The 19,087-nt window shown below is 31.9% G+C and overlaps 2 protein-coding genes across 5 annotated transcripts; both read left to right on the top strand.

Moving 5' to 3' along the window:
- The first annotated feature begins 370 nt into the window (after positions 1-370).
- LOC134712190 (intraflagellar transport protein 43 homolog) lies at positions 371-12,446 on the top strand. Of its 4 annotated transcripts, none has more exons than XM_063573489.1 (10): positions 371-611; positions 1,463-1,594; positions 1,847-1,905; positions 2,674-2,709; positions 6,559-6,591; positions 8,270-8,319; positions 8,590-8,662; positions 9,599-9,674; positions 11,381-11,443; positions 12,021-12,446. In XM_063573489.1, exons 1-10 carry the CDS (start codon positions 510-512, stop codon positions 12,135-12,137), a joined length of 741 nt encoding a protein of 246 aa, XP_063429559.1. In that variant the 5' UTR covers positions 371-509; the 3' UTR covers positions 12,138-12,446. The 4 variants fall into 4 exon arrangements, with proteins under 4 accessions (XP_063429559.1, XP_063429560.1, XP_063429562.1 ...); XM_063573492.1 differs by lacking the exon at positions 371-611 and adding an exon at positions 691-828 and having other exon boundaries at positions 12,021-12,439; XM_063573490.1 differs by lacking the exon at positions 6,559-6,591 and having other exon boundaries at positions 372-611; positions 12,021-12,444.
- A 2,001-nt stretch (positions 12,447-14,447) lies between these two features.
- Positions 14,448-15,723, top strand: LOC134710973 (uncharacterized). Its single transcript, XM_063571396.1, has 3 exons — positions 14,448-14,501; positions 14,771-14,881; positions 15,127-15,723. The coding sequence occupies exons 1-3, from the start codon at positions 14,448-14,450 to the stop codon at positions 15,721-15,723; spliced, it is 762 nt and encodes a 253-aa protein (XP_063427466.1).
- The last annotated feature ends 3,364 nt before the right edge of the window (positions 15,724-19,087 follow it).

The following is a 19,087-nucleotide window of genomic DNA, read 5'->3' as shown; positions in this document are numbered from 1 at the left end:
CAACTCTCCTGAAAAGTACATGATCAAGGCGTATTACACCGTCGAATCATAGATGTGTAATACCTATCATTGGAGCATTATGGTCGAATGTAAATCGTCCCGCCGGAGTGAATATCTAGAAGTTTCATTGTGTAGCCCATTTGTAATACTAGATAGACAAGTTCCGAGGGAAATTCCCATGTTCTACCCGATGATAAGCCCTTTCCAATATTTTGTCGATGAGTATTGTGGCTGTATTATGGCTGCAATAAATTAATGTATTTATAAGCACCTGCTATATTGTTAGTTTAAACTTTATCTACTAAGCACACTTATATTATTGATCATATATGTTATCATACTTAAATAAGAACAAAACTATTCATGACATTTAAAACAAATGTAAGAAACATGTGCACACTTTATATGAAACAATTAATAGAAGATTACAACTGCACATATTATGGAATGAAACAATGAGGAGATTAAATATGCTCCAGGACAACGATTGATAGCGTCCGGTGATTATTATGGAAAGCGCAACTAAAGTGTTAAACACCGGGATTGTTAATATTCTTGCTTCAAACGTATCAAACAACACAGGTTTATTATTCCCACATTTTAAATTGAAGGTAAACTATTTTTATCTATGACACAGTAAGATATTTTCCGGAGACAAACCGACGTCGACTTGAAATTACTTTTCACAACCTCAGAGTTTTCTCCCTTAGATAAACACATTCCATGACAGCAGTGAAATTTGCAAATTATTGCTTCAGTTGATCACTTAAATTACCATTCATAGAAATGGCAGATGATTTTGATTTTGGCGAATCCAAGAATGCTAAGGTAAAGTTAGGTTATACTTGTCACGAAAAACTGTTTCCGACACTTATATGTTGATCATGAATTTGAAATTATCTTAGGGATACAAAAATTTTCTGTGAGGTCCTTTGACAGAATTTTGACTTTTAGTAAGGGGAGAAGGGATTGGGAGTAGGGAGAGGGAAAAGAAAGTAGGAAAGGGGGAAGGTAGGGAACCCAGATACTCCCTGTTCCCCCTTTTTATTACAATGTCAGTGTACATGGGGGAGTAATGGCTAATGCGCTTTACCGTCAGGTGTCAAATGACCATTTGCTACTACCTTCAGCATCAAATTGGTTAAAATTTAACTGTGTTTTGTCAAAATTTCCATTGTAATTTGTAAGAGGTTTTTTAAAATAATTATCGTTAGCATCATTTTTTTTGAGAAAATAGCATCATTTTTGGAGAAAAAGTACAAAATGTATGTGTTGCGTCAAAATCATTGGATGCTTCTTTCAACTAGAAGAAAGTGTACATTTTATTGTCATGCCCCCAAAATAACAATATATCTTTAAGGTAATTTGGTAAGAGTTTTTACTGTTATTCTTCATGAAGGTACCCCCATTACTACCCTCATGTATGTAATGTATGTGTCTAATCATTTTATTTTGATTATAGGGTACTGCTAAAACAGGGAGAAGAGCTCAACAGAAAACAGCAAATCCACCAGATGCTCCTGATTTTGAAGCTAGCGTAGAAAACTCACCAAAGGCACCAAAGTCAAGACAGCCGGCTGGAAGACAAGAACCTGTAGGTTATCTTTATAGTCTTACAACATTTAGACAATAAAAGCTTTTTTTTTACATTTTATACACCAATTACTCAAAAACAAAACATTAATGAATTTACATAAATAAAATAAGGATTTATCAGTCACATTGAAATGAAGATCCTGTGTCCATGTTTTGCTAACTCAAAGTTCAGAAATAATTAATTATATATATATGTATGCTACCAAGAAAGAATCATCTTGTCCATTTTAAAGATCTGTTAACATTTCAGGATGAGCCTCCAAAACCTTCAAGAGTGTCTGGATGGGGTGAAGATAATCCGCGTAAAAGGTAAACAATATATAAAGCATTAATGCCTTTAATTGAATGTAATCAGCTACAATGATCATGACAGTGGCGGATCCAGAAATTTTCATAAGTTGGGGCCCACTGACTGACCTAAGAGAGGGTTGCTTCAGTCACGCTTCAGTGATTCCCTATATAAGCAAATATTTTTTTTTCCAAAAAGGAGGGGGGAGGGCGGGCCCCTGGGCCCCCCTAAATCCACCTCTGCATGATGATTGACAAATGATTGAAAATGAAAATATTAAATTTCATAAACTTCAGAGACAGCAGAAAATACAAAGGCTTCTTGAACTTTTCACCTGGAGTATTATATTTTTGACATTTCAATAATAAGACCCCAATTATGACACTAAATGAAACATGACATAAAATTTAGAATAAACTGTATATACATGTAACCATGTGGTATGAGAAGCAGCATTAAAATGTATACAAATATGACTTAAATTATCTGTGCACTTGTATTTTTTGTAAAATTACTAATTGTCAAATGATTGTAGGATTAGAAGAAAGTATAGCATTAGTGTTTGAGGCAGCAAACTTACAAAAAAGACTTAAATATGAACATAAGGGCAGGGCTTCCAAAAAGTATTTGAGTCAGCCAGACATGTTATGTCCAATGATGACATCATCTTAGACATTCACTACCTAGATTCATATACATAAACATTGATTGTTTTTTTCCAATTTTAATGAACATGATAAAATAATTTGTAGAATGCAAAACCATTAATTTCTCTATTCATTTTTCAGTCGGAAACTTGGTGAAGGATTTGAAAACATTGAAGAGTAAGTGTTGTTCAATTGTTTACTTTATAAATGTGTCAGAATCATTTTATCAAAATATTTACAAAATGTATGTTCATTTGCACAATGATCAAATAAAAGAAAACATGTGTAGTTTTAATATAAGTAGATGAGTGCATTTTCATTTAGATGTATGTTTGAACATATATATATAAAAAAGAACAAGAGTATTTGAACTAAACTACCTGAAATACTGGTTTGATATCCTTTAAAACTAGGTGTATTAAATGGAATATGATTTTTTGTTTGTTGGAATATGACAATAAATGGAAAAGTAATATGTATAAAGTGTATTGATATATATGCTACCTTGTAATAAAATTTACTGTTGAATAAAACCATTTTTTGTTCAAATACTTTTGTTGATATACAGTTATATCGCTATTTTGTGCATTTTTCCTTTGATCCTTTTTTGTGATAATTTTCATATCATGCTTCTCGCTTGAGATGGAAAAATTATCGCTAGAAACTAAGGAGGCCACGTGGCCGGTTGCTAACGAAATTGACATTGAAATTGACAACGTCGTCATAGGTAAAATAGCGATAAACAGATTATCATTGGTCATCTCAACTCGATTGCTTTTCTCACTTTCGCTGTACCAGCTCAAGTGAGAAAATCAATCTCGTTGAGATAATCAACGATAATCTATAAATATAAACAGATTTATGATATTTTAAATGTTTTGCATTTGCTCTGACTTTATAAACTAAATTTTTAGAGACAAGTAGCTTCTTTGTTTTGTTAAATTTTCATTAAAAATTGTTTTAATTTTTGTTCAATATTGAGTAATGGTTCCAAAATTTGATGTAAAAACAACACCAAATCTGATGATACTTATAGCCTGATTCATAATTTGATACACTACATGTACATGCATTAACATTATTCAAAAGGAACATGTTTTGTTAAGTTCATGTAATACAAAAAATGTTTTAGCAAAAATAAATGAAAAAACTCCCAGGATCTGTTCACCAAATTAAAAATAACATAAGATTTCAATGACAAAAAATATTTACCTATACTATTGCCCTACTACCATTCCCTTTTGCATTTTACTTTGAAATTTTACTCAACATTTTTTCAGGTGTTTATTTTCATGTCTCAAATATTGTAAAGAGAATAGTTAAGACAATTCAGATTTACGATACTGATTTATAAGTCATATAGATACTACAACAAGTACTTTACACAGCTATCACTGCAGAACTTTATACACTAAAAGATCCCTGAAAGGATTATGCAGTGAGCTTTAATTTAGCTAGGCCCAATGCATCTCACGAAAGTTCAAAATTCTGCTCTACTTTAACTACATAATACAGTTGTACGGCACTGCTAGTCAGATCAATAGTTGGCTCTTTCAATGTTAAAGGTTGGAATGTAGAAAAAATCATTAAAATCTAAATGTATATACCTGTATTGTAGTACAAAATATATTATATATACATTTTTGTATTAAAGCCAGTATGTTTTATTCTTTGTGTGTATGATTGATTAACACTATAGTGTATTATCCATATATTTTTGTTTTGTTTCCACTAATTTTCTAGATTATGTTTTTGATCTTTTCAGCAGCAAGAAGTAAGCTGCATGTTCACATATATCTAGTCTGCCATCTGCTTAATTTACAGTCAAACTCGGCAACTTTGAACTCAAATATCTTAATATTTAGAATAAGGATATACATAACATTTATTTTCAATTAGATTATTTTTGGTACAAAGTACTTTTAAAAATGGAAAACAGTTAATTCACAGTTCTACAATTATCTTTTCCAGTGAAGGACTATGATATAGTTTTGTAATATAGTATGGAAAGAAAGTCTAAAATTTCAACTAGATAACAAGATATGTAGGAATGACATTTAAAAAGATTAAGTTTTCAAAGAAACATACATCTTTACTTTAAGTTCAATGTTAGTCATTCTATTAAATATTTGAGGTCAGACTAGCAGAGTTTGATTGAACTCTATCAAGATTCTGGAAATGTCTCTCTGGAATCGTGCATACAGCTCTTGCATGGAAGCAAAACTAGTCTTTAACATGATGTTTTAGTCAAATTACATTGCAAGTTGGACATAAAATCTTGAAATTTGCATGCAAATGGCAAAGGCAGGATAATTCATTGTTTTATAGTCTTAAATTAAATGCTTTAAATTATTCTCAATTGCATCAGCTATTCATATGATGAATGCTGGTAGATTGTATGATGAAATACAGAACTAGACAGTATATACAAATAGGAAGATTTGGTATCAGTGCCAATGAGACGACTCTCCATCCAAGACACAATGTGTTAAAAGTTAACAATTATAGGTCAAAATACAGCCTTAAACATGGAGCCTTGGCTCACACCAAACAACAAGCTATAAAGGGCCCAAAAATGACTAGTGTCAAGTTCAAACAGGAAAACCAACAGTCTAATCTATATATATTAAAATGAGAAACAAGAAACACTTTAAATATAAACCACATAAATGAACAATAACCACTGAACATGCTCCTGACTATGTTTTCATGACAGATTCAATAGTTATCCGATTACATGTATATTAGTTCATCTTCAGTTTACCTACTTAAAGTGTCACTTTTTAGAAGAAAACTTTTAAGTTGTATACTTTGAGGGATACATTTTTTGTTTGTTTGTTTATCATTATATATTAACAAAAGATATAAGACACAGTCGAAAGAGCAGAACAACTTTATTATTTTCATGAATTTTATATATATATTGGTGGATGGTTGCTTTCAATGCTTATGGTTGTCCTGGTATCAATAGCTAACAAGCTATATTGAAATATTTAACCTTTTATTTATCTATTTTTTATGGGTTTTTTTTCATTATTGATATATACATGTATCTAAATATATTATTCTAAGTTGCGAAGCTTCAAATTTATTTGAAAAAACTAAAAAAAAAATCAAAACCTATTAACTATCAAAAGTAATGGAAAGTTCTTGAAATCCCTTGATATTGTGAAAATACTGCTGTCTGATATTTTTTGTCAAATTTAATTATAACATATTTTAGTTATGTTGCCAGGATAAAAATTGAACAAGTACATGAGATCGGACAAAATTTAAATCTAATTAAGCAATTTTTTCATTTGAATAATTTTTCCACACTGACATCATCTGAGAATTGGTCTAATATATTCTTTTTTATGTTCTTTATAAAATTTATATTTGTTTAAAAAAAGCATGACTACTTTTAACAGACTGTCAAATAATTGCACCCTCTATTGGTAAATAGGAATGAGACAGCCAACACATAAAAACATCTTTAAACCAAAATTGTTTCTCTTTCTTGTTCTCTGCATGGTACGTTTTGCACTTGGGCTGCCTGCAAGTTTGCATTCAAGATTGAAAAAAATGTGTAAATTACATGAATTTTTACTGTAATTTTAATTTTGATTTATTTTCAATGAATAATTTTCTGCATGATAAAAAGGACTTGAATAATACATTTTATGGTGGTAGATCTGTTTCTGCTATTTAGCAGTGAGTATTTTAGTCTTGCAAAAAATGTCTGAAGGTGAGTTCCACTAGATGTCCACCACCAGGTCTTGTACAGGTGGTTGTATGCTAAAATCTGTACAAATTACAGGATTCATGTTTTGTATGCTGAATAAATTAGAATAAATTACATAACCTGACATAATGGTAACACTGTCGAAGCAGATAGATTAATATTCACTATTGCCTAGAAATGAGAAAATTTGTCTCAGGAGGCAAATTTTCACGTGTTTTGCTCAATTTTTTTTCAAATTTTAATTTATCACCTTAAACATTTTGTTTATTTAAGTTTATTAATTGATTTTATTTTCTTCTCAGTGATGTACTAGCAGATATTGACGATATTGTTGGGTAAACTTTTACAAGTTATTTGTCGTAACTTTTAATAACCTTTCTATCAACACAGTTCACCAAGAGCACCTGACTTAATATTTTGGATTTTTGAACTTATATATCATAGTTTTCAATATGGGAGTATTTTATTCCATTACATGAACATTGTCCATCTTTATTATTGAAATGAATTTGAGTAAAGGTGGGAGTTCAGTATAACAAATTGGTTAATGAAAAGAAGCAATGTAAATTTTGTAAAAAGTGATGTGGACAATTGTCATGCAATAAGGCTACATATTGTAATGGGAACAGTTCTATACCGAAATAGAAAATTTTGATAATGGGGATTTGGGTAACTTAATAAACTAGATTTTACAGCTCTTTTGCTTAAAGAATATGGTGATGTATTAGAAGTCTTTAATAGAATATTTTAGATTAAGTCTAATTCATTAGTTCTAAGTAGAACTTTTTCATTGGACACAGAACACCAATTATATATACATTATTTAGTTTATTTTTAATCATAGCCTCAATAGATTTGTATGGTGAATAGGAATCTAGGTTAAGTTTGATGCTTAAAAACATAAAATCATTTGTATTAACCTCACTTAGTCTTAAACTGAGCCCATGTGAGCTGTTGTTGTCACTTGGCATCCTTCATCTATTATTTTATGGATAGCCTTCATCTGAAACCACAAAGGAATCTTCAAGATCTTCAAATTCCTTCATTGTAACCAAGACTTGTCTGCTGGCCCATCAGAATTTACATTTTTAAATGTACATGCTTAGTAATTGTCATCTAAAATGGTTTCTACTCCCAATTTATAGTTTACATGCCAGTAGTAATTTGAATTTGATATATATTTATAAGGTGTAATTTTAAACCAACCACCAAGTTTTGGCAATCTGTATAATTCTTAGGGGTGTCTCTATTAAATTCAAGCCATATTATCTCATTTAACAACTGACTTGACCTATACTGTATTTTTTTTCAAACAATGAATAAAAAAAATGAAATGTTATAATGCATACATGTCATTCATATGATCAGCACTGAAAAAGTTGGATTTATAAAGAAAACAAGATCCGTTTTCATACATAAACATTGAATCAATATTTTTCAAAGATTGAGGTCAGCAATACATGCTCAGACAATTTTATTTATGTGGAATTAAGGGATAAAGGAAACCTTTAGATACACTTTTAACTCAATTATTTATGATTAAAATAAAAATTATTTGCTTCCTTTTTTGTGTATATTTTATTTCATTTATTTAATAAGAAATGTACCTTGTTTTGTTGTGTTATTTATTTAAATACCGAGTCTTATTCCTGTTTGACCCTTTTCCCCCATTTTGACCCTGTTTGTTGCAGTTTGTTTTGTGTTTTTATCTTATTTAAAATCATATTTTTATTAATTTAATGCTACTTAAGTTTAATGAACCAAGTTGTATTATTTTAATGCTGTTTATTTTTTATGTAACATTGCAATATAACATCAAAAGAGCAGTTTAAGATGCAAGATTGTTATGACATGATTTATATAAAAAGAAAACATTGAATACATGGATTTCATAATTATAATTATCAACATATACCTTTTTTAACCCAGGATTGTTGAAACTGTATCTGAGCAAAAATAGCCATGGTTAGTTTTTCAGTTTTTCAGTTTTGCAGAATAATTTTTTATTTGCAGTGAGAGATTAAGACCCAGAACTCCTGAAGATGATAATGAATCTGATACAGGTATGATTATAAATATACATTTTCAGCTTTGAAAAATACTGTGAAAGTTTATGAAATGGTGAGATTTCTTCATTGACATTAAAAATTGCATGTAGCATGGAAGAAGGAAGATAGGGTAATAGTATTGATAAATTGTCTCAAAAAAATACATTTCTCACTCACTTGTTAATGTTCTAATTTAAACAGTATGCAATACATTTCATTTTATAGAAACTAAGTTTGGGATAAAATTTGATCAGTTTTTTCATACAAACTATCTTTCTGTTTTAGATATACCTGTTATACCAGATCTAGAAGAACAACAAGACGATGATATGACAGTCAAAGTAGCAATAGCTCCAAAGTAAGAACATGTTATCTCATTTATCTGGTATAAAGTAAATTTAGAAACTATTGCATTGTTTCTATTGCAAAAAAATGTGACAGGGGTGTAAAATGCGATAGTTTCACCTCACATTTTGTACTTTTTTCATATGAATGAAATTGGATTGTTCTCAGTATAGCAAAAATAATAATCACATTATGGTATAAAATGACAAAAACTCAATGATAAATTCAACCAATAATATCTGAATTTACAGTACTATATAATGCAGTTATATAACATTACTAAACAGGCAAAGCAATGTTTGGGTTGAGAGGCAATTATCTGAGCTGTAGATACCTGTTACTCATGTACTATAACTGTAAGAAAATAAAATTTATAAGGCACTTTTTAGACAAAGGTCAAAAGGAACTTACTAACAGTACCATTTTAAATGTAAATTACAACTAATTCAAAATTGCTACAGTAAACTGCATGTGGACCTATGATGAAATAAATAAAATACAGAAGTCTTAATTAGTATGAAGCTGTAAATAAAAATATGGGCAGTTAAACTAGTATAATGAACCATCTTAATATATTTACATATTGATACAAAATAAATTTAAATGTTCCAATTTAAACTTCCAACTATTTTGACATTTAAAATAGCAAAAGAATTAATTTTTAGATTCCCATTTGATAATTTTTTTTTTTACCTCTCTTTAACTATTAAGAGAGATCTATATACAGAACATATAAAGTATCACCTTTGATTGTATCTGATGAATATTAATCAAGAAAAGTAATTCAGATGCACCAAAATCAAAATCTATCAATTCTAAAAAAAAATATGTAAAATACTTAATTGCATTATTGTGATAAGTTTATAGTAGGATATGTAAGTATATAACTTTATCAATCTTTATTAGGTTATAACATGTTAGTGTTATTAACTCTTTTCTCTTATTTCAGTGTTGCAGTTAACAGAGTGGCAACCTACAGAGAACTAGATAATGACCTTTTAAGGCAGGCAGCTTTTACAACTCTGGTATAATTATTATGATTTGTAAAATTTTTACCCTGCCTCATACTTTTAAATACATTTTATTTTGTCAATGTATTTGCATAGGCTCAGCAGCCTCTGCATTTTATACAACTTGTATCAGTATTGGTGTTAATTTCATCTGTTATTTTACCTTGTCAAATTAAAAGATACACAAAGAGTGAAAAATACACAATGTTTTATTATCTTAGTCTCAGTAAGTCTACTTTTCTAGTACTAGAAAATACCTGTATTATTCACTCTAGTATAAAACATCTAATTACAAATTTTAATTTTTATGCCCCACCTACGATAGTAGAGGGGCATTATGTTTTCTGGTCTGTGGCTCCGTTCGTTCTTCCGTCTGTGCGTCCGTCTGTGCGTCCGTTCGTCCCATTTCAGGTTAAAGTTTTGGGTCAAGGTAGTTTTTGATGAAGCTGAAGTCCAATCAACTTGAAGCTTAATACACTTGTTGCTTATGATATGATCTTTCTAATTTTATAGCCAAATAAGACTTTTGACCCCAATTTCACGGTCCACTGAACATAGAAAATGAAAGTGGGAATTTCAGGTTAAAGTTTTTGGTCAAGGTAGTTTTTGATGAAGCTGAAGTCCAATCAACTTGAAACTTAATACACTTGTTGCTAATGATTTGATCTTTCTAATTTTAAAGCCAAATTAGACTTTTGACCCCAATTTCACTGTCCACTGAACATAGAAAATTCAAATGGGAATTTCAGGTTAAAGTTTTTGGTCAAGGTAGTTTTTGATAAAATTGAAGTCCAGTCAACTTGAAACTTAGTACACATGTTCCCTATAATATAATCTTTCTTATTTTAATGCCAAATTAGATTATTACCCAATTTCACGGTCCACTGAACATAGAAAATGAAAGTAGGAATTTCAGGTTAAAGTTTTTGGTCAAGGTAGTTTTTGATAAAATTGAAGTCCAATCAACTTGAAACTTAGTACACATGTTTCCTATAATATAATCTTTCTTATTTAATGCCAAATTAGATTATTACCCAATTTCACGGTCCATGGAACATGGAAAAGGATAGTGCAAGTGGGGCATCTGTGTACTTTGGACACATTCTTGTTTGGTCTGTACATCTGTAGTTCATTTATCCATTGGTCTGTCTGTCCTGTTTCAGGTTAAAGTTTTTGGTCAAGGTAGTTTTTGATGAAGTTCAAGCCCAATCAACTTAAAACTTAGTACACATGTTCCCTATGATATGATCTTTCTAATTTAAATGCCAAATTAGAATTTTGACCCTAATTTCACAGGTGGGGTATCCTTGTACTAGCTATTGACACATTCTTGTTCAAAAACATATACTGTAAACCAACTTATTTTCACGGATACTTTATTTCGCAATAAGCCCTCTATATTCAACTTAGTGTCACTTTAATTTCACGATGTTTTTAATTATTTTATGTAGTTCAATAAGGAAAGATCCAAGTATTACAAATTTGCGACGATTTATATTGGCGTTATTTTTCCACTCGCGAGAGATGTGAAAATAAATCTCTCGCAAAAATTAGTGGGTGTACAGTAGTCTACATCACCATCTAATGCCATTAATGCTAGGCAATTCTTGCGATTGAAAATGAGAACAGTTTCTCTTTTAACAAATATTGGATCTTATTAAATAGAAATTGCATGTAGCTGTATGAAAATTAAGATAAATACCTAATTGTTATTGTTTCAGGATAATGATATAGATCTTAAGTTACTGACTAAGAATTTATCTACAGAAGCAGATTTAATAGAAGTGAGTAAAAATTGCCTACACACACTTAATTTGTTCCTTGTAAAGTTATAGCAGGCATGACTGTTACTGATTAATCTATCTTGATAATTGGACATTGGGGCCGGCATAAGCAGAAATTTTGCACTACAATGACTTTTTATCTCGCAGGCAGAAATGAGATCATGTTACTAGGTATAATGAAACTTGAACAGTTAAATAGTCCCTCAATACTTTGCTTAAAAAATGGGGAAAAACACCCTTCAACAAACAAATGCAGCAATATAATTTTAATTTTTTATGATGTTAATGGAATGGCCTTGACAAATGAATAAAAAAAAGGATTGAATGAAACAATTATATATTTAAGGCATTTTAGAACAGTAGTTGACAATATCCCAGCATTAATGGGGAAATTGGCCCTAACAAAACAGTTTTATAGATGAGGCATAAGCATTACATAGTTTCTTTTATATCGTTTTAATCTAACATTTATAGGATTCCAGCAATTTAATATGGCAGCTCAATCATTAGTTACAATATATCAATCATTTTAATAGTACTGTTTAACTGTACCTATATATACAATATTTCCTTGTAGGAGGACAAGCCTTGGGACTGGGATAGACTGTTTACAGAAGTGACGTCAGAACTGTTATCACAACTAGACACTACTGAAGAAACAAGTGATAACCAAGAGATCAATCAAACCGTGTGATATTGTTGTTATTGTTGTTATTGTTGTTATTATTTATATTATTAATTTTGAATGAGAAGGCATTGTATAAAATAATGGAAGTGACTAGACATTATATGATATTGAAGTTTTCAACAACATTCCCATTATTGATACAACTCTGTAAAGAAATTGGTGTTTTTTTAAAATGCCATTGATTGTTGTGTGAAGATAATTCTTTAAAAGATTTTTGAAAAGAAAATATACATCTGATACACACGTGTGACATAAAATTTATACAGAAATTCTTCTTGTTAGATCCGTCCAACATAATATTTTTCATATACTACAACAATAAATTCATATGATACTGTATAATAATGTTGGATATTAATTACAAGTTATACCTTATATCATACCTCTTTCAATGCAATGACAAATATTTTCACTCATCCTCAATAAATTGTGTGTTCACTACAATCCCATAAAAGACACATGGTACTAATTCAAAATCTTGTTTACATAAAAGACCACTGACCATGAAACATAAGTTTACTATTCTTAAAAGATTACCACATGAACAAGTTGTACAAAGCTTTGTATTTCAAAATAGATGTAAGGAGATGTGGTATAAGTCCCAATTAGTCACAATCCACAAAAGTAAACCATTATAGGTCAAAGTACGGTCTTCAAATCAGAGCCATAGCTCTCACTGTACAGCGAGCTATAAAGGGCTAAAAAATTTACTAGTGTAAAACCATTCAAATGGGAAAACTAACGGTCTAATCTATATTAAAACAAGAAACGAAAGACACTTATAAAACACATCAACAAATGAAAACTACTGAATATCAGATTCCTGACTTAGGACAGGTGCAAACGATTGCAGTGGGTTTAAACATTTTGATGGCACCAAACCTTCAAAAGGCAGGATAACTAACAACAAGAGTGCACACGCTGAAATGTCTCACCTGGTTTACTTATTATTGAATTTATGTAGAAATTATGTACTTTGATGGTTTTACCACAAGTATCACATAGACTAAAGATTATGAATCTTCTATGATAATGATGTCATAGTCAGGCGAAAGTCAAGACAGACATGTACACCTTACAATCATTTAATATACCAAAATTGTTGACCTATTGCTTATAATATAGACTGATAAAAATACGAAAATGTGTCATTGACCTATGAACAATGAAAATGAGGCCAAGGTCAGATAATACCTACCTGACAGAAATGCACCTCAACAATCATTTCATATACCAAATTTAGCCGAATTATTATAAGAACTTGAGCCAATGGACAATGAAACGGAGATCAAGGTCAAATGAAGCCGGCCAGACTGACATGTACCTATTACAGTCATACACCACATATAGTTATTCTTCTGCTAATAGTATTTTAGAAAGAATCTAATCACGCACAGGGAGCCTCTTTTTATATTGATGCAAAATATATTCCCCGAGCATAGCAAGTCTTAACATTTTTTGGGAGGGGTCTCTGAGATAAATAACGCAAAATCGTGCATTCTAAGCGTTTCCAGGATTCTTACTTACATTGAAATGCAATTACATTTTTGGTATTTCTTTCGACAATATTCTTGTCTCAAAGCAAAAACATAGATTCATTGTAATTTAGGACTTTTAGGTTTTATGGGGACAAAATTAAAAGTATATAAGACCGATATGTAGGATGAAGCAAAAACCGAAATTCTCATAATTCTCATGTGTTGTTCAATGAAGAGGACAGCATGGTAGAGAAGAATCAACAGGAAAAGGAGGGTTTAGACAACAACAGACAGCCACAAGGACCAAAAAGAACACCAGACACAAGTGAGAACATAAGAAGAAAGAGAGTAAAATGGCCCAACAATAAAATTAAAAGTGAATGGCAACAGTTTGATGAGGATGTGGATGCAATTTTAAACGCAACATTGGCAGGTAACATAGACAGGAAGATAAAATCAATGACATCATTTATTTACAACATAGGTATGGACAGATTTGATGCAGATGAGAAAGAGGTGGTGAGGCGAGAGGGTCAAAAGAACAGACGAGAATCCAAAATAGTAAAGATGAGGAAAGACCTAAGGCAACTTAAGAAAAGATATAATCAGGTATCAGAGGATGAAAAACCAGCATTATCTGAGCTGAGGGACACCACCAGGAGGAAACTCAAGATCACAAGGAGAGCAGAGAGAACTAGGAAAAGGAGAAAAAAAGAGAGAGAAAGCAAGAGCTCAATTTACATCAGATCCTTTCCAATTTACATCAAAATTGTTGGGGAAGAAAGGATCAGGACAACTAAAAGCTAGTAAAGAGGAAGTAGAAGAATATTTAAGAGAAATGCACAGTGATCCAAAAAGGGAAGACGAACTCCCAGATATAAAACAATCTGATGTACAGTAGTTGTCGTTTGTTTATGTAATATATACGTGTTTCTCGTTTCTCGTTTTGTTTATATAGATTAGACCGTTGGTTTTCCCGTTTGAATGGTTTTACACTAGTAATTTTGGGGCCCTTTATAGCTTGTTGTTCGGTGTGAGCCAAGGCTCCGTGTTGAAGGCCGTACTTTAACCTATAATGGTTTAATTTTTAAATTATTTGGATGGAGAGTTGTCTCATTGGTACTCACACCACATCTTCCTATATCTATTATACACCCGGAGGATCCAGAGCAGGCTTTTGATGAATCACCACCAAAGTTAAAAGAGGTAGTAGATGTTATCAAGAAAGGAAGGGCAGCATCAGCACCAGGTCCAAATGGAGTGCCATATAAGGTATACAAGAACTGTCAGAGAATTACACGACGTCTATGGAAGTTGATAAGAGTCATTTGGAGAAGAGGTCGACTAGCAGAGAAGGAAGAACGGTGCTTTATACCAAAGGAAGAGAAGTCAGAGACATTAAAACAGTTTAGAACCATCTCACTGTTAAATGTTGAAGGAAAGATCGACATTTCTTGCTATTCTTGCTAAAAGGATGACAAACTACATGCTGAGCAACGAGTACATTGACATTGCAGTACAGAAAGGAGGGTGTATCAGGCTGTATTGAACACACAAGCGTATTATCACAGATAATCCGAGAAGTGAAAGATTCAAAGGGAGAGCTCGCAGTTGTCTGGCTGGATTTAGCGAATGCATATGGGACAGTACCACACAAGTTAGTTGAGTTGATGCTGGAGAGATACCATGTACCTGACGGAGTTAGAGCGCTGATAAAAGAGTACTTCAACCATCTGCAATTGAGATTTACCGTTGGAGATTTTACAACATCATGGCAACGTTTGGAAGTGGGAATAGTGACAGGATGCACGATATCTGTCATCCTTTTCTCAGCAGCAATGAATATGATTGTGAAGTCAGTTGAGAAGAAGAGCAGAGGTCCATGGATGAAGTCAGAAGTACTGCAACCACTAGGAAGAGCATTCATGGATGATATGACAATAAGCACAAAGACAGTTATCGAAGCCAGGTGGACACTACGAGAGCTTGATAAGATGATCACCTGGGCAAGAATGAAAGTGAAGCCTAACAAATCCAGAAGTTTGGTAGTGAATAATGGTAAAGTCAAGGAGGAAAGGTTTAAAATAGGAGACGAAATAATAGGTAACGAATAGGTAACGAATAGGTAACAGGGTATTTACTGGGCGCTGGAATGGGTACATGCGCGCTAACAGGGTAATTTCATCTCTAAGAACACATTGTTACCACAAGAGACATGGAGACAATTAAAAATCCTTTTCTAAAAGGTGCAACGTACAACAAACTTTTTAAAAGCGAATAAGTAACGAATATTTAACAGGGTATTATCCGAGCGCTGGAACGGATACAAATGCACTTATAGAGTTATATCACCTCTAAGAGCCCAAATCTTCCACCAGAGACAACAAAACAATTGAAAATCATGTCAAAAGGTGCAACGTAAGATACACGTATTATAAGCGAACTATAAGCGAGTGATGGAACGAATTAAACAAGGTAATAGCATGCTCCGAAACGATGTACACCCTGCTTACATGTTTAACTCCACCACATTATGTTAGTATTTGCCTGTCCCTAGACAAGAGCCTGAAATTAAGTAGTTATCGTTTGTTTTGTGTTACATATTTCCGTTTATTTATTTGTATATGAAATACGGCCGTCAGTTTTGTTGTTTGAATTGTGTGAGGTTGTCATGTCTGGGCCTTTTATAGGTGACTACATGGTTTGGGCTATGCTCATTGTTGAAGGCCGTACAGTGAACTATAGTTGATAATTTCTGTGTCATTTTGGTCTAATGTGGAGTGTTGTCTCATTGGCAATAATACCACATCTTCTTTTTTATGCAAGCGCTAACACGGTGATTTCATCCCGTCGAACCAAGATCCATCTTCAAACATACGGACATAAAGCACTTAAAAGGTAGAACGTATAAAAAAACAAGTAAGGAACAAATGCGCATCGAACATGAAGTAAAAGGATCGGTTGAGCACAAACACATATAAATAGGTCATAAAAAGATCATTTTACCTCAACAAATTTAGAACTATTACCATATGCAAGAGTATTAACAACTAGATTTGTAATTGCTAGCAATAACGGATGACACCCTTCCCCCTATTACCAGGTGAGCGGCAGCCATTTTGACAATTCCAAAGTCAAAGAGAGCATCTACAGATGTCTAATAACATTTTTGCAAAGTTTCATTAAGTTTGAACATTTTGAAATTTTTGCTGCTTCAGAGCAACCTCCTTTACAAACAAAAAACATAAATGTAAAGACCGCCAAACATCACAAAATAATTTGATATTTTTGCTGTTTCCATGGTTACGGCGGCCATTTTGAAAATTCTATCTTCAAAATCCAACTCTGCCTATGCCAGTTACCATTCCTGTAAAGTTTCATCCAGTTTACTCAAAATTCTTATTTTTGAAATTTTTGACCTTTTTGCATTGTTTCCATGGTAACAAGACCTATTTTGGAAATTCCAACTCCAAATGCCACATCTACCAATGTTGCTCATCATTACTGTAAAGTTTCATGAAGTTTTGAGAATTTTGAGAATTTTGAAAATTTTGGTGTAGTTTCCATGGCAACATAGTAGATCCAATGATCGCCAAAATCATCCAACACCTGTATATAGTGGGCACCTACATTGTTTTTAAATATGATGATTCTGAGTTGAAGCATATCCAAACAGTTCACCTAAAACCAAAAACTGATTTTTTTTCACAATTGTGCTGTTTCCATGGTAACGGCAGCCATATTAAACTATTCCATGCCATAATTAAAAAGGGGGAAGGATATTAAAAATCAAAAAAGTAACGAATAGGTAACGAATAGGTAACGAATAGGGAATAGGGAATAGGTAACGAATAGGGAATAGGGAATAAGTAACCAACTTGACGCCCATTGATCATTTGTATTTTTTCTATGCTTTGACTTTGTGTGAGATAAGGTCCTGTGCACATTTTCTCCATATTCTTTTTTTTCTGTTTAAGGGCCACGACTTCATGCAAGTTTAACCCTTCAATATAAAAGGTCATATGGCAATACATTGACGTTTTTTTAAGACGACTTGATATCGGGAAATTGGTGGTCTTACTTTGATTTTAAACCATGTCAGTTATCTAGTTTTATCTACAAAAAAGAGCCAGTTTTGTATTCTTTGATATCAAGTTCAATTCTCCAAGCAGAAACAACATTTTTTTTTATGTCCAGTAACATCGTATATTCTTAAAATATTTCTCGTACAATGTCTGGACATCGATAGACATGCAACATTGCAAAACCATACTTAACAAATGAAAATCAACACTCTGCAGACTATAGTTATAAAATAGGACAATAAATGAACAAAAGACAAACCCGGGACACAGAAGTACAAACAAAAGACCATCAACTCTGAAAACTAAAAGTAAAAAAAATAGAAACATGGATCACGAAAAACATGCAGGGGTGACATCAGATTAAAGAGAACTTGCTTCTTGCAAGACTTTCCGTGAAAACAATTCAGGTTGATATAAAGACAATTGCGCGAATATGTACAACTTGGATCTTTCCTTATTAAATGTCATCATGTAAATTAGGAAATCAGAAAATTTAAAAGCCGTGAAGTGTTCAAAAAAAGGTAAAACGCAAAATAATGTATCCGCGAAAATAAGTTGGTTTACAGTATCCTATTACTCATAATAAGTGAAAAATTCACATTATAAAAAACAAAAAATCATCACTCTTACATTACCACAGCACACTGACAGAGTTGGAGCTTGATCATTAATGGCTTACAGTTCTAGAGCTATATGCCCTTTATAACTTGGAAAATTGCAAATGATTTGCTTCCTCGCTCCAGCTTGAGTCAGCCTCATGCAAATTTTATAAAACTCATATACAATGCTAAGAACCACAAAACACAGCCAAAAAATTAATTTGGTTGGTAGTGAGTCATTTACCTATCTAGCGTTAAGCCTCTTTTAAACTTTAAATGAAGTATTGTCTACGGAACTTGTAGTAGCTAATAGCTATTTCAATCCAAATTCTACTACTATGGATTAATTATTATTCAAGGGATATCATAGGATTGGTAACCATGAATTTAAATTTTCTACAAAGATAACATTCCTTTAGGATTATATGTTGTATTCCAAAACCAATATCAACAAAAATGCAAATGTTCCTAACCCCCTAGCTACGGGTATGACATAAGTTGGGTATGACATAAGTTTACACAAACAATATTTTTAACTGATCATGTACAATTTGTATAATTTATGAAAAGGCCAGATGAAGGTATAAAATCACAAATTCATCATGTTTCTAGCCCCATTGGTTTCTAAGTTAAACTCTGCAATTTCAAGCATTATTTGCTACTTTGTCTTATGTTCAAATAAAGTGGCAGTTATTTTATGTCAAAACTAAACCTTATCCTAATTTGTGCTGAAAATTTCAACATACTTTAATAGCATATATTTGAGTATACTGGTTCCCGGGTGTTTGTTAGTA

Source organism: Mytilus trossulus, chromosome 3 (genome assembly GCF_036588685.1).
Source record: "Mytilus trossulus isolate FHL-02 chromosome 3, PNRI_Mtr1.1.1.hap1, whole genome shotgun sequence".
In the NCBI taxonomy this organism is placed as follows: domain Eukaryota; kingdom Metazoa; phylum Mollusca; class Bivalvia; order Mytilida; family Mytilidae; genus Mytilus; species Mytilus trossulus.
This window is presented reverse-complemented; position numbering and strand designations above follow the sequence as displayed.

Bases quoted from the DNA above. Each gene is read 5' to 3' on its own strand.
- LOC134712190 (XM_063573489.1), top strand. From the start codon at position 510: ATGGAAAGCGCAACTAAAGTGTTAAACACCGGGATTGTTAATATTCTT. The intron at 1,906-2,673 runs GTAAACAATATA...TTCATTTTTCAG, and splicing joins GAAGATAATCCGCGTAAAAG to TCGGAAACTTGGTGAAGGAT. The intron at 11,444-12,020 runs GTGAGTAAAAAT...ATTTCCTTGTAG, and splicing joins CAGAAGCAGATTTAATAGAA to GAGGACAAGCCTTGGGACTG.
- LOC134710973 (XM_063571396.1), top strand. From the start codon at position 14,448: ATGCACAGTGATCCAAAAAGGGAAGACGAACTCCCAGATATAAAACAA. The intron at 14,502-14,770 runs GTACAGTAGTTG...ATACACCCGGAG, and splicing joins CAGATATAAAACAATCTGAT to GATCCAGAGCAGGCTTTTGA. The intron at 14,882-15,126 runs GTATACAAGAAC...TTGACATTGCAG, and splicing joins CAAATGGAGTGCCATATAAG to TACAGAAAGGAGGGTGTATC.